The 25,684-nt window shown below is 34.8% G+C and overlaps 1 protein-coding gene and 1 non-coding gene across 2 annotated transcripts; both read left to right on the top strand.

Annotated features, from left to right (window-relative positions):
- The first annotated feature begins 1,360 nt into the window (after window positions 1–1,360).
- LOC143920164 (uncharacterized) lies at window positions 1,361–5,759 on the top strand. Its single transcript, XM_077442882.1, has 3 exons — window positions 1,361–1,480; window positions 3,726–3,917; window positions 4,108–5,759. Exons 2-3 carry the CDS (start codon window positions 3,726–3,728, stop codon window positions 5,467–5,469), a joined length of 1,554 nt encoding a protein of 517 aa, XP_077299008.1. The 5' UTR covers window positions 1,361–1,480; the 3' UTR covers window positions 5,470–5,759.
- Window positions 5,760–20,434: 14,675 nt separating this feature from the next.
- Window positions 20,435–20,553, top strand: LOC143920619 (5S ribosomal RNA). Its single transcript, XR_013261361.1, has one exon. It is a non-coding gene; the product is annotated as a 5S ribosomal RNA (ribosomal RNA).
- The last annotated feature ends 5,131 nt before the right edge of the window (window positions 20,554–25,684 follow it).

Below are 25,684 nucleotides of genomic sequence, written 5' to 3'. Positions count from 1 at the left end.
GCTCATAAGGTTTTGGTCAGAATTCGTAAACCGGTAGTATTTTTTTTTAAAACAATATTTTATTATTTTATTTTGATCTTTTAAATTATTTTTATTTTCTTGATATTTAATGTGTATAATACTGATGGTGATTTTAAGTAATTAAAAAAAATTGAACAAAAAACCGGAAGTAGAACTTTTGTCTTACAAATTTTCATACTCAATTTGTATCGAAAATGCTGTCATAGTTATTAGTATTCCATAATCTGTCTGTAAGGTTCTATATCGTTTTGTTTTGTAACCTTCTTATATTCCTCAAATACATAGATAAAGTCAGGGGTTGGTCACATCCGAATTTTTATTTTATATGTTTTCATCTACATATGTACATACTAATGTGGGTATGTACTTATTTACATAAATTATAATTAAATTAAAAATATTTTATTCTTAATTTCTTCATAAATTCATAAACTTTTTTTTTGATCATTCGAAATAGTGAATGTCCCGATCTGTAATTTTGGAAATTTGGCAACCCCGTGTGAGACCAAAGAATTTTTAAATTAAAAACGGGTTTCCGGAAACCCATGGAAACCTTTAGGGTAACACCACTGGGTAAATCTCGATGGATATAATTTTCGGGTGCCTGATATTCCGTGATCGAGATTTTAGTGACGTGCGTGAGATCGTTTTGTGCGGAATAATCACCGAACCAAATGTGATATGTGCCGGTGATTTTTGACAGTGAATGCAGTAGACTTGTATATGAAGTAGTTCAATCAGTTTATTGCTACAGTTTCGAACTGTTACATACGGTTAATAGAATTCAATCTATCAGCACACACATATGTACATATGTATGTATATATATATATATGTATCTGTATATATTTTGAATGTTGTAAGTGCGTAAGCTACCACAGTGCTAGTGAATATTTAATGAAAATTATTTGTGTAGAAGAGCAATTTTACTATGTTAAAACCAATGATATGTTTGTATCATACTTGTCAGTTTTGATAATTTCCATTGGAAGCAATTGGGGTTGTATGCAACTAAAAGTAAATGAGATTACTACAAATCCGTGATTATATGCATAGTTATACATTTATACATGTAAAAGAAAGAATAACCTAAAACAATAGTATGAAAATTTTTATTGAGGTTACATTATGTACATACACGTTACATTTTTCAATTCGTTAGTATCAAATTTAACGATAAATTAATTTTGAGAATTAATTGTAATAAATTAATAAAAATGTTTATTATAGTTGAATATCCCTGTAATAGATGCAGCGTACAGATAGTGTGCTGTCGCCTATTGTACTATTACGCTTTCCGCTAAATTTGATCTGTATCCATTTTATACCGCATCAATTTGGTTTGCAGAATAATAATATGGAGTCAGTGCGTGCCGAAGTTCAGATCATGAAACACGCGTTCATTTGCTGACACAGATTTTGGAAATTAAAATCCAGTAAATAGGCCGTTTCTATTAACGTAAGTTTGAATGAATGCATTAATTTTATTTTTATCCATTTTGTGTCTTTCCTTTTTTTAAAATCGATATATGATTTATTTTAATATAAAGAAGTTTGCATATATGTATTTAATGTAACTAAGCATTTATCATTAATAAAAGGCGGATACTCATTAGGGCAATCTCAAAATACAATACATATTCCAACAGTGTTGATAGCAAGAAAGCAAAAAAAGTTTTTCTACGAAGTTACCCATTGCTCTAATGAGGCTCCCTCCTTTACTCATTATGATTGATTTTTTTTAATAAGTTCAATAACATCATGTTTAAGAAAGAAATACCATGGATTAAGGACAGGATACCTACTATATTACATACAATTTTACACATCCTGTTTCTATGCTGTTATTTGGCAATTTTTTTTTCACAAATTATTTTTAAGAAATAAATTTAATTGAATTATAAATAGAGGAAATACTATAATCGTAAGTCATTTGGATTACAGTGCTACATACGATAAACGGATTATTGCGCAAATTGTGATCGCGCGCATGACAATCGTTGCCACAAAAATCGCGAATACGGAATATCTGGCACTCGAGTCCTCGTTAGTACAATATTTCACGTTGTTAGCTTTTGATTGATGTGGTTTTTGGGTGCCATACGTGCGTGAGATCGCTTTTTGCGGAATAATCAGCGAACCTCTGCATACATATGTATATTAACGCCAATTGACTACAAATTAATATAGATATTTCTATCAGCTTGTAGTGAACAGGAGCAGTGGCGGCTCGTCAGATGTTGCATCTCTATTGCACAGTCCATAGTTGCACGTGTGCGAGGAGTGTTTCGTAAGAGTGCCAAAGCTCCTTGGAAACACTGCTCACACACATGCAAATATGGAATGTGCGATAGAGAAAGAGCATCTTACCAGCCACCACTGAACAGGAGCATCATCGAAGTACTAAGCACTTTCACAGATTTCTTATGTTTTAACTTCGAAATGTTAGTAGCCAACGATCATAGCTCGGCTTGGAAATGTTTTTCGTTAAATATTTTTTTGTGCAAGTTATTTTTAAGATTAAAATCTTAAAGGAACTTAACCCTTTGAATGCTACCTGCTAAGCCTCTAAAGGTAGCATTGAACATGCGTCGTGTAATACGTGTCATTCATTTGTCAACGTTTATAAAGACTCGTTTACACCGGAATTTATAAGCAGAATTACCCGATAAAAATCTCTAACTGCTGAGTATTTTAGATTGTGAGTATTACATTTTAATAACAATGAAGAAGATGGAATTAGTTTTGAAAAAATACATTCATTAATAGACTTATTTTTTTCATTTTATATCATTTTATGGTGGGCTTTCAACAGAAAAGACGTCAGCATGCAAAGGGTTAAAGGTCCTAAAATCTTTGTCTTCGGTCATTTTTTTATTCAGATAACTGAGCTATGTCTAAAAATGCCGCAATTAAAGTAGGTTCTTTTCATTTCACAACGTAGGTACTATTTATTAATTCTTGTCAAAATTTGTAAAAAAAACAATGAATCTCTGTGTTCATAACATAAATGGCAATACAAGATTCGTATGAGAATATCGGAAGATTCTTATAGGAATTGTGTATAATATATATTTTGTATAAAAAGTTTTCAGTAAAATTTAAGTTACATATTTTGATAAATTTTGGTTTTGGTTCATTGGAAATGTAATCACACGTGGCGAATGATCGGGTCCGTGTGAAAAAATTTCTCATGAAAGAGCAAATTGGCATGGTGAAGGTTGACCATAGATCGATTGATACGGCCAGTTCCGATCGAGTTAGTGGGAAGGACGTGGGATAGTTATAGCCTGTCGACAATAATGCATCATCACCTCATGTAGATACAACGACCTGTCGGAGAGCGCGCTGGCACCGGAAGTCAAAGAAAAAAGCGGAAACCCTTTCATGACATTCCGGAACAATGGTCTCGCGACCACAAAACTATTGCTTCGCCAACGCCGAAAAAACAAATTACACAATCGTTGCGAAATCGATCAAGTATCAACACACCTGTTCCAATTTCATAGAGCGATGTCCTAAATTTAACCCAGTAGCATCTACCTCGCAAACTACAAGAGTTCTAGTTAGGATTTAACTAGTAAGATGGGAAAAGTTGTTAGTTCTTTGAGAATTTTAGTTACTTTTTGTCTGAAAGGAATTAGTTTCAGTATATGGATTATTGCTGCTAGTATTGTTGATAACATTTGAATTTCTAATTTAAGATGGCGCAAATTCGCCTTGTAAAATTAATAGCGATTTGCTTCGGCGTGTGCTGTATGCACATAACTTCCGGCTGGCAATTACCCAAAGATGTCGAGATGTTAGAAGGGCACGAGCCTCCTTCAACATGGATCCAGGACCGTGGATGGGCTAGTGGAGACAATCATGGAAGAAGTTCAAATGGATTTGTCAAGGTAATTTCGACCCTAATTGTGCTATTGTATATTAAAAACCCAAGCGAATTCGTTTGAATTCAAAAATAAATTGTCACATGAAAATCAACATAATATAACGACATAATGATCGTTATTTATGTCTACCTGATATAATTTCCCATCCAATTTTATTTTTTTTTATAAAAAAAAAAAACGATTATTGTTACAGGCTATAAGGAACCGGAGAGCATTGTACCGTATCAAGGCGATTCCTTACGGTAGCAGTGATGATGAAGCTTCAGATCCTGATAAGTTTCTTCAAAAGCGGGACACAATGGACGTTTCAGCACAGTACACCGAGCAGTTTGCCATATCTAAGCTAGACTCAAGGAGCAAGAGAGAAGTAGTCGACGAAGATACTCTGAATAATGACAAAGATGACAAAGATATCATTGATATAACTGAAGCACCTGAAGTCCAAGAATGGACTCCTCAGTCAAATATAAAGGAGGATCAGTTGAATTCACTTCCAAACGAGACACCGTCTACTTATAACAATGCGGAACCACTGTTAGACAGACAGAGCGGTCGGGAAGCCAGAGGAGCCACTAAAGATCAGTGGATTAAGCTACCTTATGTAGGGCGACCTCTAGAAAATGATCAGTTGTCTTCATCGATTCCGAGCAACGATGAAGTTAACCACAGAATGCCTAGAGTTAATTTCGTGACTCAAAACAAAGGATTGCAAACAGCTGAAAGTAGGAATCAGAGAGAATCAATACCACGTAGTACTTATGCACGTTCCAATCTGAGAACAGATATCTATCCTCCAAATAGAGATGGAAGAGGAAGGAGCTTAGACTATTCGACATATTCCAGACAGAGTTTTTATTATCCGGATGAATACAGGCGCAAGGGATACTACGACGATCTGGATTATTATGATGACTTTTACTACAATCAAAGAAAGGACCCTTACGATAGATATGACAGGTATGACAAGACCGATTACAGGAACGGTCGCCGCTATGATTACAATGATTACAATAGATATAAGCCTTACGATAGACATGATGACTATTATGGCTATGATACGGCTAGGTATGATAAACCTAGAAGGATTATTTACTATGCCACATTACCAGACGTTATAAGGACGCCTCCTAGTGTCTACAGATACCCACAAACCAGATACGACGATGACAAATACTACAGAGATAACAGATACGATGGTTATAGAAGTGGACATTACTACCCCAGATATCCTTACAGTGCTTTGAAGAAATCTGAGAATGAAGGTCCCAGGGATCTGTCCACATCTAGTACGGCAAATAAGGAGAAAGCAGCTGATGCCCTGAAGCGTCAGCAAGAATCGCAGAAGAAGAATAACGACGAGAGAGCTAGGGATGGTAATCTGAACAGTCATCAATATCCGGCCAGTCTTTCGACAAATATGAACGTCAACGACAATAAGGTGCCGCATCAGACTTTGTACCATGACGTAACTAGGATAGATAACGATTATCATCGGTATGACCATCCGTCATTCCAAGCGGCAGTTGACGATCCATACGTCAGCCGTCATGATTGACGGTAAAATCTTTTTTTTTATTCAAGCATATGTATGTATGTACATGTAATTGTGCTGTCAAGTCTCGTTTCAGCTCTTCCATTGTTATCGTAAAAGCAATAAAACAATTTACAATGTCATGTCGTATACACGTATTATACATTTTTTATTCTAGAAATATGAACATACATACGTATAATTTAATAATAATGCTAAAATTGTAAGTTTATAAACATACATATGTAGGTATAATTTAATAATAATGCTAAAATTGTAAGTTTATTAAGTACTTTAAAACAATAAATAGGTCAAAAACATCATTGAGTTTTTTTTGTGCTCACCTACGAACCTAGTGGAAAATTTATGTGCTCAAATTTAATGGTAATTGCGAGAACGAAAATTTGCGTGCAATCAAAAAATGACACATATAATGAGGTCAAAATGCTTAAGCGTGAAATAATATCAAAAAATGATTTGTGGCAAATTTAGGTAATTTTGTGTAATTTCGGCATTGAAGCTCGGGCCATCCGCTCTAATTTGAATTTTCATTCAAAATGATGGTTACAAATGTGGATATAATTTATAGTGGATTTATTAATTTTCCATAATGGTTTCTTCATCGTTGTATATGTTACGCAATAGAGCATAATAAGAGTATGACGTTTTGAGAATCTGAAATAAAAATACGTAAATATTAAATCAAATCAAATATTAAATGTGAAACGTACATACCAGTGACGTGCCATGGAAAAGCGAGCAGGATACAAGAATACTCGGTATGACGTCACCTAATCCCCTTGTATTTATTCTGCTCGCGCACAAGTCTAAGCGACAAAAACGGGGAGATTTCCACAGCACGCCACTGATACATAATCTTTAGACTGACTACAATTGCGTTTGTGCATTTTATTGATAAAATTGCTTTAAAACATAACTGACCAAAACGAAGCTTCGAAAATTTAGTTTGAAAATTCCACCAGCTTTTATGATGATAGGCTTTTTCAGTCGTTCGACGAATATTATCATGATTTGCTTGAACTCCAAAGAACGGTCAATCCATTGAGAATTGTACATAGCTTGTCCCAAATATTCGCTCTAAAAAACATGTTGCGTTTTTCGTTATAAAAAAAAATCGGAAATTAAAACGTGATTCAACGGTGAAATGATTTGGAGACCTTCATCATTATTTCATTTCCGTACCAACAGAGCATGAAGATTTCAGATAGCAACGCAATCCAATAGGATACGAACGCTACCATTTTTAAGGGTTGTTCCGATGGCCTTAGCTTGAAAATTGTATTTGAATTGATAGAATTAGTTTGTTTGGAAATTATGGATTTAGAAAGTTTTGAAACTTGTCTAAAATTTTCAGTCTTAAAAATTTTAGAAACAGGTTTTAATAATTTACAACTGAACGCATGACAAAAGAAAAGGAGTATTTTATAATTTATATTATTGTATTATGTATATGTATATTAGATTTGAAATGTATCTTCTAATTTTAATATATTTTGACTAGTTGGAATATGTTTCATCTAACCTGGTACCAATTACCGTTTTAGTTGAACTGTATTTTCAGTTGTAATATATTTTGACTAATTGAAGTATATTCCGTCTAGCCCACATAACATTTCAACTGTTCAAAATATATTACAAATGAAAATACAGTTCAACTATAAGTTGGTTCCAGGTAAGATGGAGAGGTTAGGTTTTCGTGAAAACGTCACTCGATTAGTAAATTGAGTAAAGAAAGTCACATTTCGTTTAGAACACATTCTTAGAGTTATCGTAATACGGTCCGCATAACCTTTATTCTTAATACCTAATATTAACACACTATTGTCATTATTGAATTATATAGTATTCGTAAAAACATCAGAGCTGTCAAAACTCAACTGTTATATTACATCTGGCGGACATTGTTGAAAGTGTAATTGCGCTTGTACAGATATAATTTACTAGTTGAATTGTATTCGAATTACAACACCACTTGGAATATATTACAACTGAAAATATACTTCAATTGTAACATATAACATACATATACACACTTTCAAACTTTTTGCGGGTTATATTCAGTGGTCTATAAGTGCACATGTCACTGTGTGTACGTGTTGCAGAGTTCAGTTGTCGCGCTTTCAATAGTCGTGTGTTCTCTTGTCATGCGTTCAGTTGTCATGGAACCTGAAATATATAATAAGTATGTACATATATTATTTTTAATACCAAAATGATTGTTCTTCCAACGAGACATAACATGACACCACTTGCTAGATATTGAACACATATTGCGAAATTGAATAAATTTTCAATATCCTTTGCAAACCTGAAAAATATATTTTTTTCAATTTTTGTTACAAAAAAAAGCACTTGATATAATTGTACTCACTTTACAACGTAACGATGGTGTTTTATGTTGTTTTTTAAATGTATTAAGTGTGCATTTTCATCGGATTTGAAGATTTTCTTCGAATTTTTGTCTCGTTTACGTAGCAATGAACTTTGTAAGAATTCTAATTGAGCTACTGAAAATGAATAGAATTATACATTTTTTTATTCTATGTACTTATGTATCATAATGATATAAAAGGTATCCCAAATTTATCGTTTTAACCAAATTCATCATTATATAATAGATAGTGTTATAATTTGTATTTAGATTTTATTTACTGGCTTGACACATAAATCCAGGTATGAGTGTATCCATCGATGCATTAATTATGGTAAGGGTTGCTAGAGATATAATTCGATAAAAATAAATTAATTCATACGAAGGGCTTGATTTGACAGTGTTATACGGAAAATCGATAGGGCGAGGATATCTATTGTTTTTTTCAATCAGTGGAATACTCAAAAAACCTATAAAAAAACAAATGTTTATTATTATACATATTTTAGAAACTATTACATGCAAAGTAAAGTAAAGGACATTCACATGTCAAAGTGAAAATGGAAATACAGAAGAATTTTTTTTGAACGCTTCTGATATTTTTTATATTTGACTGTACGATTTTCAAGTGCATTGTTGATTTTGGAACAAATTGATCCTGTTCGAGGAATTGTAAAAGTTCATGGAGTTTTGCTCTATTGTACATCAGATTAATTACTTTGCAGATTGTCGATATTGCCGTGATCGTCAGGCTGAAACTGAAATTAAAAATAAAATAATCATTACCATACTTTATACACAAGTATTTAAGAACAAATAATTTTAAATTAAAAGAATAAATATAATACTTTTCACAGACAGCTGCCGCATTATTTGAATTTGTATAGGCATTGCAAAGTTGTCCAATTATGTGAATAGAAATCAATAGAAGAACGAACCAAGTATGAGCCCAATGGATTAACGTTCTTTTGAAAGATTTATCTGAAACAATGGGCCACATGCCACAACATCTCAAAATGAACGCGTTGAACGACACAAAGTGAAAGGCTTCAAAGGATCCAGACATGACGACGTTTCAGCGATGTATGTTATACGTCTATCAAAAGCAAATAAAATGTTTAAGGGAACAGTTCAATTTGACTTTATGTATAATTAATTGTGTAATACGCCCATCTACTCATAAAATTTTCAGGAACAAAGTTTTGCACATGATAATAATTACGTACACGTACATATGTAGAAGTATTCTTGTTTGCGAAGGACAAACGGATTTATGAAAAATAAATGCGACATGTGATATTTTTCTTTACTTTGCATTATACAAAGTTTTATAAGAACGTATGTATGTAATAATTTGGACATAAATTATTAAAATAAAAATATAAGTTTTGGATATTGGATATAATAAGGCATTTATAGTACTAGTTGTCTAAAACTAAATCTATATACATATATGTACATATATTAAAATTTCACCGTTCAGTAATATCTAGTGAATAAATTAAGAGCAAATGTACTATTGCAATTATTTCCAGTCAAATTTGTTAATGTGCGTGGGGTAGGATAAAAAATACCGACTTTGACAGATGGGAGATATTGTTGAGCAAGTGAAAAAATTGAAGTAATTGAAGAAAATGGTGACCGGAAAAATGCACTCGAGAGACATCCAAGCTTTCAAAGATGCTCAAGGAGAACTAACGCAATAGAATTCCACAAAAAAGTGTCAAGGGGAAGCTGTGTGTTATCCGAGGGTGTTAACCTTTTTTTGTGAAATTCTATTGCGTAAGTTCTTTTTGAGCGCCTTTGAAAATTAGGTCTTCTCGAAACTGGGCTACTATTTATTCAGTGCAGTTTAGTGCATCTTTCCGGGAACCAAGAACACAACAAAAGGAAAGTAAGGAAGGCTGAGCGAATATTGAACTTTTTGTGAATAAACTTCTTATATACGAAATTTTTCTTTTGGCTTGTCGCGGAGTACTGGGAAAATCTTTAAATCGTTAATAATATATTTATTAAAGAAAGCGAGGAATACAATGGAGGAAATTCACTCGACAGACTGATAGTAGGGGTGTAGAGATAAAGGCTTACATAAAGTAGTGGATATATATACATATATCCACTACTTTATATAAGCTTATGTAAACGTAACATATAGACGAATGCCTGAAAATAATGATGACGAGATGAAAAAGCAATTGCCAATACATACTTACCCGTATTTTTACATACCTCCTTTACGTTTCACATGGTTTTCGTGTAATTACAAGGTTTATATTAGTTTCACTTCGATTTATGTATTTTCTTATATTACCTCTTCCTAATAATCGTTATTTTTTTTGTTACGTTGGCTTTAAATTGTATACATTTCATAAATTGTATCACAAAGTAGTGAATTTGAAATTGCAAAAAGAAATATTTACATACATACCGTAACGGTCAATAAAAAAGTGCCCACTTTCAAATTACGATAAATGCAAATATACTTTTTTTGGGGGCTGGGGATTTGTTCAATGACCTTTTATTTTATTTTTTTTTTGATTTTTAAATGCTTTTTATTATTACGAAATTATGTTCACAATACATCTTATATCTATTTTAATAGCTACTGATCTACTGATCATTTTCTATTTTACAATTTTAATTTAATTTGGTTAGTAATCACAGTATTATATTATTCTAATGTTAATCTAAAGCATAATAGGAAAAAGAGCTCAAAAACCTATTTACAATCCTTATAAATGTTCATAATACATCTAATACATAATATTAATTAAAGACTATCTAAAGTCGATGACCTAAAGCAGATTGTGTTTAGGTAATCTGTGTTTATACCTGAAGGGTATAGACATTTTGTTGTAATCACCGAGACTCTTCACAAGTGTGTTAGTATGGTTATTAGTGATTCTTTCATAGAATCTACTGGTTAGTTTGTTAGTAATGTCTGTAACAAACGGAATATTATATATAGCATGCAGTTTTTTCAGGTTAGTATATATGGGTGTATTATAAATTATTTTAAGGGATTTATTTTGTATTACTTGGAGCTTGGAAAGGTTAGTATTCGAGGCGTTATTCCATACAGGTGAAGCATAGGTTAATAATGGTAATATGAGCGCGCGATATAATTTTATTTTATTTAGCGTTGATAAAGAACTATGGCGATTAAATATTGGATATATTGAGGATATACCCCGCATCGCCTTGCATTTCGCTGCCTCAATGTGAGGTGCCCATCTCATTCTTTTATCAAACGTTACTCCTAAATATTTTATTACTGACTGCCATTTCAGACTTTCTCCAGAGGGGATTTTCAGATCTGAACTTGGCTTATGTTTTCTAACACTAAAGAATATGGCGTCTGTTTTGGTTTGATTAATTTGAATTTTCCACTTAGTGAAGTGTTCAGTCATTGTTTTAATTGCAAATTCAAGATTTTTAAGAATAGTGTCTGGTTTTTTGCTACTTGTGAAGCAAGCTGTATCATCTGCATATAGGGCTATGTGACAGTTTTTTGGAATAGGTATGTCATTTATATATATGGAGAACAAGAGTGGGCCAAGCAAGCTCCCCTGCGGAACGCCAGCTGCGATTATTTTTGGAGACGATAATTCATTATTTACGCTAACCACTAGCTTTCTACGAGTTAAGTACGATTTGATGATGAGAATTAGGTAGTTTGGTATTTTGTTAATAAGGAGCTTATGAATGAGTCCATCGTGCCAAACCGTGTCGAAGGCCTTTTCTATGTCGAGACATACCATTCCGGTACTTCTCTTCATATTAAAGTTCTTCGTCACGTGTTCAGTAAGTCTTGTTAGTTGTTGGGTCGTGGAATGTCCAGTGCGAAATCCAAATTGTTCATTTATTAATTTCTTATTTACGACTTTAAGTAAACGTGTGTAGATTATTTTTTCCAGAATTTTTGAAAGCGTGCAAAGTAAGCTAATGGGTCGATAATTTGCCGGGTTTTTTGAGTTTTTTGAGTATCGGGCTTAAGTATGGGAATTACGTTGGCTGTTTTCCAGTATTCTGGGAAATACCCGGTGAGTAAACATGCGTTGAATATTTTAGATAGTGAGACTAAAGCTTTAAATGGAAGTTGTTTGATTGTGATGTTATCTATTGAATCTCGCCCAGGTGCCTTTTTATTTTTTTAAATTACGTATTATATTTTGGATTTCACACGGATGCACCAATTTTATATTTTTAGTACTGTTAGTGGGAGTTTTTGTGATGATTTTAATGGACCGGTTGACTTTATTATGCGTTGGTATGTGATTGTAATGTTGTGTGAGTGTGTGATGTTTTTGGAATGATTTTGATAATAGTTCTGCTTTGTCGCAATCACGCGTCACTGAGATTCCTGCATCATCTAATGGAGGAATCGAGTTTTTTGTCCTGCGAATCGCTTTAGCTAATTTCCATAGAGAGCCATCAACTGAGCTCAATTTTTCTAATTTTTTAGACCAAGCTTCATTTTTGATTTCTTTGATTCTAATTTTAATTTGATATGTGAGCTTATTAATTAATGTTTTCAATGCTGGATTTTTTGATGTTTGCCAAATTTTACGGAGTTTATTTTTACTTTTAATTAGATTTGCAACAAAGTCAGTTATCTCTAATTTGTGTTCAATGTATTGTGTCTTAGGTATGTGAAGGTGTTTGGATCGAGTTATTGATTCCGTTAGGTGTATTATGGAGCTGTCGATTTCGGTTTTGTTTGTGAGTGTGGTAGAAGTTAGAATGGTTTGGTCATTTATGTACGACTTGAACTCTCGCCAGTTAGCTCTCCCGTAATCCCAACTATGCTTGATGATTTCCTCGGGTTTCCCGTCGATTGAGAAGATTATCGGGAGATGATCAGACGACAGGGTTTGAAGGGCATTTGGTGTCGATAATTTTGGGCAGTTCTTGACGAGGACAAGATCTAGTGTGGATGGTTGTGAGTTATTTGTGGGATAGTGTGTGTATGTATCCGGATGAAGTAAGATTGTATCTGTTAGTTGAATGTATTTAAAAAGAGTTGTGCCTTGTTGGTCAGTGTTTACACAACTCCATAACGGATGTTTGGCATTAAAGTCACCAGCTACCACTACCGAACTACCAATGTTAAATATTTTGTTAAGATCGGATGCCAATAATCGTTTTTGGGGAGGATTGTAAGCGGATGCTACTATGTGACGGGTGTTGTTAATTGTTAGTTCGATGGCGGTTAGTTCTAAATTTTTTAGTGGCGGAGTTATTACGCGACAATGTTTAATTGACGATTTTATAAAAATGGCAACTCCCCCTCCATGCTGTTCTCGGTCTTCGCGATAGCAGTTAAAGTTAGGTAGGTCAATACGGATATGAGGTTTTAAGAAGGTCTCGGAGATTAAAACTATGTCAACACAGTACTCACCGATCGCCGACTCTAGTTCGTCAATCTTATTCTTAAGTCCACGAGCATTCCAAGCTAGAATGTTCAGGCGCCTCCCGTTAATCAAAGACATCGAGATATTCGACAAGCATGAGTGCCAGCTCTAGTTTGTCGGTGCAACCGCTGGCCTTGGCACGAATCTCCTGGAGGATCTTCAACATCTTCGTCATAGACGCCATGGAAGTTAGGTCTGTTGTTGGTTGAATGTTGGGATTGGTTGGTTGGTGGGGTTTTTTAGGGATATTTGGGATATTTGGAGAAGGAGTTTTAATGGTCGGTAGCTTTGGGAAGTTATGATCGTTAACGACCGGGATATTTTGTGGCTGCGCCACTGGGAGTTTCCAAGGGTTGGCTTTGACAATTGATGCTCGATTCTTCCTCGATTCCAGCATTTTCAGATAGCTCTGTCTTTTTGGACAGTCTTTGAAGTTAGCGGGGTGAGATCCTGAACAGCCTGAGCAGACAGCAGGGGTAACTATTCCTTGATTGCATTGTGCGGTGAGGTGAGTGCCGGCACATTTGACGCACTTGGCCTGACGATTGCAGTTTTTCGCAGCGTGTCCATATTCTTGGCATCTGAAACATTGAGTAATATTTTGTGATTTACTAGTATATTTAACGACACTGACCTTTGTGTAACAGATGTACCGGATTTCTTTAATCTTCTTTGCCGATACCGATGGCTCGAAGAACACCAAGTATAGCTCGGTGGCGTTGCTCCTAGGCTCCTTCGTCTTCATCTGTATGACTTTGGTTACAGGGAATCCCTGTCCGATGATGTCATCTTTAATATCAGCTTCCGGCAATTTCGGCAAGCCACGTACGACACTTTTTATTTCCTTTTCCTCCTTCCTGGAAAAGGTATGGAATTGTCGGTCTGGTGTCAAACCATCCCGAAGTTTTTTAAAGTCTTCAAGACTTTTACATTGTATCTTGACATTATTTTGACCAATGTAAGTCATTGTGAAGTCTTTTATAAACTTCTTGATCGACTCGATCATGCTGCCGTGAGTGCCAGTAGCTGTCATGATGATGGGCGGGATTCTTCCACCGCTTCTGGGGACATCGGAAACTTCCAAGAGCCCTTCAAATTTGTTTTTCTCCTGAATTTTAAATTCAGGAGCAACATCTTTCACGTTCTTTGCCGTATGTTTTGGAAACTGCCACTCGGTCTCCATCTGAGCGGTCTGAGAGCAGCCTGGTTGAGGAGCTTCGGTTGTAGTTATCAGTGTCTTCTTAATTCGCTTTTTCAGGTTGGATCCTCGCATGGTGCCAACATGTGTTCTTTTGGTGTTCGTTTTGTGGGGGGTGTTTGTTGTGTATGTTAAAAGGTGTGGGTTTTTTGACGGTATGGCGTATCGCTGTATTATGAGCGCTCGCACAGAGAGTACGTCTTCGGCACGTCCGTTCTCACGGAGCGTCGAGAGACGAGAGGGCCTTTTATTTTATGAATATGATCCTTTGCTTTTATTTCAGTCACTTTAGCCGTGACTTTCGGCTCATTCTCATCGCTCCCGTGCTGTTTACTAAAATTATGCCAAATTATACTAAACTGACCGCGGCGCAAAAAGTGAAAATTTCGGCTTTGGCTTCCAAACACGTCATATCCCGATCTATCACTAATCAAGTTGGATGCAGCAAGACATCAGTGCTCAAATATATCAAGATAAAATCAAATCCTACACTCCAGACCATCTATCCTGCAAGATGCTTCACTGTTGGCAAAAAGCATTCGTCACTTAGTAGTTCCCCAGTTATGCGTCTCACATATGACGGGCTGAAAACCAGACTGGTACAAGGGACATTTTAAAAAAATCTGGTTTAAGTGCTAAAATAATAGCATATATGAAATGCTATTATTTTATCACTTAAACCAGCTTTTTTTAAATATGTCACTTGTACCAGTCTGGTTTTCAGCCTGTCATATGTGAGACGCACAACTGGGGAACTACTAAGTGACGAATGCTTTTTGCCAACGGTGAAGCATCTTGCAGGATAGATGGTCTGGAGATGTTTCTCTTACTTTTGGGTGGGCCAGTTGGCTTTTATTGATAGAACGGTAAACGCAGAAGTTTACAAAAATATATTAACAATGAACCTGTTCCCATCTATTGAAATGCATTGCGCGTATGATACAAAGTGTATTTTCCAGGACGATTCTGCACTGTCTCATCGCGCTAAATCTGTATGTTTATAATTTTTTAAACACTTTAGGTAATATTTTAAATGCAAAAATATTGCACAGATTAAACGTTATTAATTTTAGGTGAAAGAGTTTATTAAAAAACATGGAATTTCGACACTGGAGCGGCTGGGTAATAGTTCTGACTTAAATCTTGAACTTAGTTAAAAGTGAATAGCAGTAATCCTACATGTAAATACCATCTTATAAAAACAGTAGAAAAAAGTGATGCCTTCGAGAATTAAAGAAGTGATACAAAATAAAGGAGGGGTTGCAAAATATTAGATTAACTGTTTTTTATTAGTTTTTATATATGTATATAATTTAAGTAAAAATTTTTGATAAATAAATAGATTTTAAGAGAAAAAAAAAAATTTTTAGAGATAGCAAAATCTTTTCAAAAAACCCACTTTTACAAGAAATTGAATAAAATTTTTATTTAAAAAAATTTTTTCCTCAAATGATATCAAATATTCGAAAATATATTTATGTAACACTTATCATCCTAAATTGTTGGATAGAAATTAGGCATTTTTAAGGTGGACACTTTTTTATTGAGTGCTACTGTACATGCATACATATGTAAATGATAAAATGAACATTTTATTCGTTAATGCTAAAATTAAAAAAAAAAACGGGTTTTAAATCAACTAATATATGCATTGTGTCGCAGGTTGAGCGAGCTCGGTGCGGACGTGTGTTTGTGTGCTGTTCCCGATAAGTATGTAAAATTTTGTGTTAAATTGGAGCTAAAGAGGAGGTGCTGGGATGAGTATGTAGCTCTTCTGGCGCCTCGCAAGTTAGTACATATTCAGAATCATTACCTATGCTTGATTTCATATTTTTTAAATGGAATTTAAATTTATAATATTTTCATATTTACATAATTACCCACATAATTTCGATCACATTTCTTTTGATAATAATTTACCATTAACGTCGATTGATTTATTAATGATAGTATTGATAATATTTAACGTTGAATTATTTCATATTTAATATTGAGTGAATGGTTTGATATTTAATGTTGAATTATTTCATAATTGATTATTTAATGTTGAGTGTTGAATTATTTCATAATTGATTATTTAATATTGAGTGTTGAATTATTTAATATTTAGTTTCGATAATTTAATATTTGATATTGGATACTTGTACTCAACGTTAACGTTAATGTTTGGTACCAATTTAATAAATATTATGATTGTGAATAAACTGTCAATATATGTAAATATATCATAAATGGAAACACACGTCCGTCCGCACAGAGTAATTATTAAGCTCAGAGCAGAGCTCCATGCAACCGCTCAGGTCCCCAAGTTGCAGATAGGGGAACGACTCTTGTAGTCAACTGCCATGGCGACATGGTGGTCCTGGACAAGGAGCGCTGAGATAAGAGTGGTGATGAGTGAATCCGTGGTAAGTTTCACTCTATAAAATGTCACACAACACTATGACGGTCTCAGGTCAGCGGCGAGTAAGTGCCGCCGCTTAACAAAAGCACAACCCGGTTTTCAAAGGTACCGTATCATCTTTGACAGAGAAGGAAACTCTATAATAAATCCCTGGTAGTGGGCAGCAGCTCTGCCAGTATAAGATGTCAAAACATTTACTGCGCTGTAGAAGGAAGTGGGAATCCACTGCAGTATTCTCCCAAGATAACTATGATGTACAAAAATAAAAGTGTGAAGAAGTCTGACTCTCCGGCTGACACCCGGCGCCTTCGAGGTTCCAGGTCTCACGGTGTGAAATTGGCTACTGGCCACATGCATGTGACTCACCAGGCATCATGTGGAAAATATGCTACTGGAGAAACTTTACGGAACAAATCCAAAATAGGTACTTGGAACGTTAGAGGACTCCTGAATCCTGGGAAAACACTGGTTGTTGAGAAAGAGATGTACAGTCATGGGCTAGATATACTCGGAATCTCGGAAACGCACTGGAAGAACAACGGCCATTATAAAACTTCAAATGGAAATACGATATATTTTTCTGGTAACCAAGATTCGTCACATAGCGGTGTCGCGGTGATCTTAGCATCTAAATTAACCAGTGCACTAATTGGCTACAACCCCATAAGCGACAGACTTATACACTTAAAACTCAACACGCATCCGTATAAACTCAACATCCTTCAAATATATGCTCCTACTGCAGATGCCGAAGATATTAAAATAAATGCGTTCTATGCTTCACTACTCGATACATTGTCAAATATCTCAAACAAAGAAATGACCATCATTCTTGGTGATTTTAATGCCAAAGTCGGTAATAATAGCAACATTGATAACATAGTAGGTAAATATGGATTGGGTATTCAAAATGAGAGAGGAGAGAAACTTATAAGTTTCTGCATTGAAAATAAAATGTCCATTATGAATACATGGTTTCAACATCATCCTAGGCGATTATACACTTGGATATCTCCTGGGGATCGTCACCACAACCAAATCGATTATGTATTAATAAATTCTAGATGGAAATCATCGATACATAACGTCAAAACATATCCAGGTGCAGATTGCGGATCGGACCATAACTTACTTGTTGCTAAATTTCGACTGAAATTGAAAATGATTAAAAGACATCAAAATAAAGCAATTAAACTCACCAATGATGATGTAATTAATTTTGGCAATGTAATCAGAGAAAAATATGCAGAATTCCAAATAAATCCTAATGTAGATGTAGAAGAGTCTTGGAAAATTTTTAAAGATCTCATTATTCGGTATGCCAGAAAACATCAAACACCGCAAAATGAACATCGTAAGTCTTTTATCTCTGATTCAACTTGGGTTAAGATAAAATAACGTAAAAGACTTAAACAAACTGGCATAACATCGACAGAATATCTTGAAAGGTATGCAATATTACATAAAGATATTCAAAGGAGTTGTAGGCGGGATAAAGCCAAATATATAAATGACATATGTGAGGAGATAGAAAAACACGCATTAAAGAATCAGGCAAGGGATATTTTTCACAAAGTAAAAATCGTCACTCAAAAATTTTCACCCAAAACTTGGACAATAGATGATCAATTTGGAAACACGCTTACAGATATTGATGTGATACTCAACCGATGGAAAGAATACTGTTCGGAATTGTACAGTGGTAGTTCGTCGACCTCAATTGTTTCCCTAATTGATGATGTCAGGGAGCCTGACATCTTGACATCTGAAGTTGTAAATGCCATAAAGAAACTGAAATGTAAAAAGTCTCCTGGCAGCGATGGTATACAAGCTGAACTTCTGAAAGAGCTTGGTGAAACTGCGATAAAGGCGCTATGTAATATGTGCAACAAGATCTGGGTAAACGGAGTATGGCCGAAAGATTGGGTCAATTCAATATTCATTCCCTTACACAAGAAAGGATCTACAAAAAAATGCGAGAATTACAGGACCTTAGCCTTAATATCGCACTCTAGTAAAGTATTGCTGTATATAATTAAAGATCGTTTGAGCAGTTACCTTGGATGGCAAATACCGAACGAACAAGCAGGGTTTGTAAAAGGCAAAGGGACGAGGGAACAAATACTGAATATACGTCAACTCATTGAAAAATGTCGGGAGTTTCAAACTCCAGCCGTTCTTTGTTTTATAGATTATAAAAAAGCTTTTGACTTTGTGAACTGGGACTATCTGTGGAAAGTTCTACTGGACATGGGAGTCCCCATGCATCTTGTAAAAATAATATATAACTTGTATAATGATAACAATGCAGTAGTTCGAATCAATTCGCTAAACTCGACAAATTTTCGAGTACAACGTGGAGTAAGGCAAGGGTGTATATTATCTCCAGACCTATTTAATATATATGGAGAGTATATAATGCGTAGAGCACTGGATGGTTGGAAGGGTGGAGTGTCCATTGGTGGAAAAAAACTATCCAATCTTCGGTATGCGGATGACACAACGCTCATAGCTAATAATCATGAAGAAATGGCCGAACTGATCCGTCGTGTTGAGACAGAGAGTAATGTGCTTGGCCTCCAGATAAACCGCCCCAAAACAAAAATTATGATAATTGACCGTCACCAACAGCTGCAAAACAACAACTCAGCTTTAAACGGTTTAGATGTGGTCGATAATTTTGTCTATCTGGGGTCACTCATATCTAACAACGGCGGCAGCGAATTGGAAATACGGCGCCGGATTACATTAGCAAAATCGGCAATGTCACAACTAACGAAGATTTGGAAGAATAGAGCCATTACAACTGCTGTCAAAATCCGTCTCGTGAAGAGTCTCGTTTTTTCTGTCTGCCTTTATGGTGTCGAGACGTGGACCATGAAGGCGGCGGATAGACGGAGAATCGATGCCTTCGAGATGTGGTCCTGGAGACGGCTACTGCGCGTGCCTTGGACCGACAAACGCACGAATGTGTCTATTCTTGAAGAATTGAAAATCAAGGATAGACTGTCAACAATATGCCTGAAACGTATATTGCAGTTCTTCGGCCACATTGCACGAAGAGGTGAGGAGAGCCTGGAGCGGTTGGTTGTGGTTGGTAGCGTCGAAGGCAGAAGAGCCAGAGGTAGATCCCCCGCACGCTGGACTGACCAAGTATCTGCAGCGACGGGCGCTTCCACGGTAGCAAGTCTTCGCCTGGCCGAACTTAGAACTGAATGGAGGCAGCTGGTTGACCGCACATCATAGTCACGATCCTCAGTGATGAGGGAACCGACAGCAATATAATATATGCATAATTTCGAAAGAGACTTTGTAAGGTTTAATGTACATATGTAACTATGTAAGGTTTGGGTGGTACAATCCGTGACGTTAATTTTAATAAAGAAACAAATGAATATATTCAAATAAATTTAAATAAAATAATTGCTATTAGATTTAAGCGGTCTATATTACAGATACCAAGCAAAGCCGGGTAAAATTACTAGTTATTAATAAAATAAATAAATGTATATATATATATAAATAAATAAAGTAATATTTATGTAATTCTATTCATAAACTATATAACAAGCAGCCACTTCGCCAACGACCATACCACGTTGAATACACCGGTTCTCGTCCGATCACCGAAGTTAAGCAACATTGGGCGCGGTCAGTACTTGGATGGGTGACCGCTTGGGAACACCGCGTGCCGTTGGCCCCACTTTTTTTTGAAATAAAATAATTATATTTAAAAAAAATTACTTATGGGTTTTTTTTTCTATTTTTGTAATAACAATTTATGAGCCCTAGAATTAAAAGTTAATAGTTTTGAAATGACAGTTTTTCTGGTCTGGTCAGTCATCAACGTACTGTAACTTTTCAGATGAAATATCTTTTTTTTACAAGCCTCTTCTATATTCTTTTAATTCAAGCAAAACTCTAATCAAATTTTGTGTCTGTATATTATTATTAGTATGTATTTATACAATTTCATTATTAATAACGTTGACGTGTAATAATTATTTAAAAATCGCTTTTTACATGACATCTATTGAAATAACTGTACACTAATTTTCATACAAAAAGCTTTAATTATTTTCCGTTAGGGGTACAAAATAAATTATTATTTTTATTACAATTTTCTTGTGTTTCATTCAATTTACAATGCTTTGAAAATATGTGTATTTTAAAAGGGAAATATTAAAATTCTAAAAATAAGGTGTATATTGGGTAAATAATTTATACAAAATATACACATATACAAAAACCCCAATGAATATCAGCTAGGTTGTACATAAAATAATATTTTTTATAAAAATCAAACAATAGTAAAACTGTATTTACTTCGAAATGTGATATATCTGTTGGGTATATTTGTTGTTAAAATTGAAATGAGTCTTTATTGCTTTGAGAGGGCAAAGTCCCAGTGTGCGTCCTCCTCCCCCTTTTTCCACCCCACAGTCCTCGCTTTTGCAGCCCTCTCTGGTGGGGACAGTGAGGGTAATTAAGCAATAAATCTAAAGAGAAACACTTTAAGCCGGAGCGGAAGCGTTTAAGGCGAAAAAACTTGTGACTAATGGCGGGCGTTGTGGGCTTGTTAAAAAACACAAGACGCGACTCGAATCGGCCCATCTGCCCCCAAACACACCCCCTACAATAAGATAAGTGCTACTGAAATTAGCAAAACCTCGCCTAAGATGGCTGAAATATTATAAATTCAAGAAAACGAAAAAATACAATGCTATTTAAGATAGTTTAAAACAATAAAGATAGTCTTCGATGAATTCAATGAAAAATTTTCATATGGAAATTTTCGTAGATTTGAACGAGGAATGGTTAAATAAATTTGAAGTTTGTATATTAAAATATTAGAATTTAATTTGAACGTAGTATACTGCTTAGAAAGTCACCCCCTTGTTGTTTAATATCAAGACATAAATAATAAAGTAATTAAAAACATTTCATTAGGACGGCTATTAGTGTTTTTTTCCGGTACATCTGGTGAATGGATAATCAGCGGGGGGAAAATGGCGAGATTTGCGGCCCACTGTGAAATATGGCTGCCGACTAATTAATGTCAATTTATCAATTACGAGCCCGTTTATATTCAACAACTGCCAAATGGTACGAAATTTAATCATCGTCAATATGCTAAGCGCGCAGAACAAAATATGTAGCAGCGAATGTCATTGAACCCATCATACATAATATGTCAGTTCGATACAACGCCAGATTTCATATGATTTGCCGTGAAGCTGCCTGCAATACTAATATCAAAAATTCACACAGTGTATTTTATATACATTTTTTATTAAAAATACGGCATATTTTGGAGGCCTGTCAAGAACATTTGTCCTCTCTGGTCACGATGATGGATCGTTCGCATTACTAGGAGTGTTGCGTCTTAGCGGCGTTCTCTCCCACCAAATTAGTCCCATTACAAGACCTAAATGGGACTTATTAAAAACTGCGCCCATTGCAGGAGGGGACTTTAGAGATGAGCCACCTCGTAGAAAAGATTAAATCGCTAGAGGAGTGCGGCGAGGCGAAACAGAACCTGCTAATTTCTGGATGAGTCACACGAACCAAAAGGGATAGGAGAGTTCACCTGTATGCCAAACGCAGTTCCTTTGTCCCGGACATACGACACAGGACTTAAGGGAAGTTGTCGACACAAAGGGAAACGACAAATGCCCAGAGGCATCGCCATCTTTGTACATACTCATCGTCTTGAATTTGAAGTGCGTTAATATAGCCCCACAAATGAAATATTGTAATCAATTAATATTTTCCTTCATTTTGACATGTTAATTTGATTTTGATTCTGATACACGACAAGCTATCTCTTTCTCTTGTTTCATATAGAAAAGAAGATCTTTCTTTGCCGCGTATACCTATGTTATAGTCCAAGTGTTCACTTCGGATAGTTCATGAACATATTAGTTTGTTCATACACGAACTTTTGGTTTTAGTTTAAGTGCTAACAGTTAAAAGTTACCATCAGATAGACTTTTAGTTGTCAAAACTTTTGGACTATCAAAACCTTTGAGATGTCAAAACGCCAAGTATTTAAAATAGAAATCTTATAGAAATCATATTACAACGTTGCTATAATTCCCGTTAAAGCTTATTTAAAAAATATTGCAACTCTAGATGTTACAAGCGGTACATGGATGATGGGATAAGGATTGAAAAAACTTATTCCTAATAGATTGTGTATGAAAAAACTAGTGCGTTTGTCTTTTGTGTACACTAAAACTGAACAGACTGGTTCGTAGGTATATTTTATCTTATTTTTACATAGATATACACTAGGAAGGCTTGACAGGAAGACCCCAATGCGCCTTCCTGGAAAATTAATTACAAACAATGCAGCATTTTTATTACATAAATCACTGTATTTCGAAAAGCTGAAGAACACAAAATTAACAATTAAGTAATTAATTAATTAATTAATCCATTGAGACATTTATAGATTTTTAGACTTGTACATAAATTTTAACAAATTTTACAAACAATACAGAAGATTTGTGAAAGTAGGCGCAATGATCAGATAAAATTGGCAAACTCTGATACGAAACGATCGACTTGGACTCACAAACATCCAAGTCTAACTAGCAGTATATTAAAGCTTAGCTCGAACCCAATAATCTCTTGGTGCTAAACATAAACGCAATCACTGAGCTATACTGCTGGCTTATGAAGAACCTACATATATGATATATGAACCAACCTAGTACGTTTATGAACAAACGATATGTACTCTTGGATTTTCACATACGGGTCCATCGGCTTTGCCGCCTTTCTCAGGTATTCTTAAATAAATAAATATATTATATTAAAATTTCATAAACATAAGTTTTAAATATTTATATATAGAAAAGAGAATATGAAATATGAAATTAATTTTGTTGCATAAATTTAATATAATATTATTATATAATACAAGGAAATGCGTACCATTTGACGTTCGCGATTCGTAAACTTTGGAAGTTTGTACGAAGCAAGGATTCTCCTGCGGGAATTCGCAAACCCCCAAGTTGTCCTTTGGGGTGTAACTCTTTGACCGCCAATGTCTCGGGATAACCGCAAAGGATTTGCCAGGACAAAAGCGTCGAGCAAATCCTGTCGAAAACGTTCAATTTTATCGAAGACTTTGCAGTGAAGATTTATTGTTCGCCGATAGAAGAGGAGATTACATTCCTGTAAAAAGAAAAAGGACTTGCAATATAACGCAACATTACATAATATATAAATAAATAAATGAATAGCAAGGATCACATATTAATAATGTTATCAATGTAATAATAATTAAAATACAAAATTATCGATAATGTTAAATATTAAATTAGTTTTCGACTCAGTGGTGTATATGTACACACATAAGTCCTTATTTTGCTTAAGGGTATTAGAGAAGCAGTTACCCCTAAATATTACGCTAATTAAACACTGCAACTAAAGCGGTGAAGGATTGAAGTTAACTAGAGCGAAAATTAAATCAAATTCAATACAGCAAGCAATTCACTCTGATTTATATTATATATCTGAATGAAATTATATATACATACGAATTGAATGAGTTTGATTTCGATTTATGTGGATGAATATATTTATTTATTTATTTTTGACACATACCAGGAAGGCATTACAGGCAACCCCAATGCGCCTTCCTGGCCAATTACAAATATTGCAGCATTTTTTATTCATTATATAAGTAACTGAATTACGAGACACTGAAAAACTCGCAAATCAATGAGATATCTATCAAATCGTACACAAACTTATTTATTGCACATTAATCAAACACAAATTATTGGTGAAATATTGTATATACATATAGGAAGGATTTTGGACAATTTTTACCGGGAACCGTTTCAACAATGAAATCAGAGAAAATTGGCCAACTCTGATAGGAAACGATCAACCTGGAGTCACAAATCCAGGTCTAACCAGCAACATACTCTGAAAAATTCATTTTCACTCGAGGCCCGGTCTGGGATCGAACCCGGCACCTCACGACGCTAAGCAGAAGCTTAACAACCGAGCTATGCTACTGGCTAAATATATAAATATATCTAGTATATCGTGCTGATTTCATTTATCAACACATTATATTTACCTTTACGCTACTTTATTTATAGATTTGAAGGCAATATGATCGGAAAAAAGTTAAATTGTATTACGACGATGTCGACAGTTGATAAATAATGTATGAACAGGGTTGTCAAACGGTGGATGTGCAAGCGATGGAAGATTGGCTCGAAGATAGCTACTAGTAGGTACATAGAGTGGCGAATTTGAATGCAGGAACGATCCATCAAAAAGGGACTTTAGCCGACGATAGCACATGGGATTGATATCCCTGCAGTGCACCCTGACTGCGAATAAAACGAAAGGGTGTGTCAAGTGATCAATTACCTAATACTTAATTCAACTTGCTGTGAAGTTGATAAATAATATTTCTACGGAAACTCGTTCATGTTATAGAGCCACGGTGGTACACGCGGTTGTTGCGAACGACGCGAAATATCACATGTTTCTCGCAATTTTTTTATATTGAGCTAATCAAAAATAACAATCGGGTTATATACTCAAGGATATCTGTTTTCATTTTATGTAAATACATGTAAATGTTTTTAAGTAAAAAATAAAACTAGGAGTTCTAATTTGAGTCGAACAATTTGATCAATTTATTATACTATCTATGTATGCACGTATGAGTTATACAACTAGAACAAATTATATATATGTACCTATATTTACTATTTTCTAGAAATGCAATAATAATACCTTCAAATATTTATGTAAATGATGCATACAATGCATGTATGTATCTGTGAATTTTTGCT

The sequence above is a fragment of the Arctopsyche grandis genome, chromosome 12 (genome assembly GCF_051622035.1).
Source record: "Arctopsyche grandis isolate Sample6627 chromosome 12, ASM5162203v2, whole genome shotgun sequence".
Lineage (NCBI taxonomy): Eukaryota > Metazoa > Arthropoda > Insecta > Trichoptera > Hydropsychidae > Arctopsyche > Arctopsyche grandis.
This window is presented reverse-complemented; position numbering and strand designations above follow the sequence as displayed.

Bases quoted from the DNA above. Each gene is read 5' to 3' on its own strand.
- LOC143920164 (XM_077442882.1), top strand. From the start codon at position 3,726: ATGGCGCAAATTCGCCTTGTAAAATTAATAGCGATTTGCTTCGGCGTG. The intron at 3,918-4,107 runs GTAATTTCGACC...TTATTGTTACAG, and splicing joins GTTCAAATGGATTTGTCAAG to GCTATAAGGAACCGGAGAGC.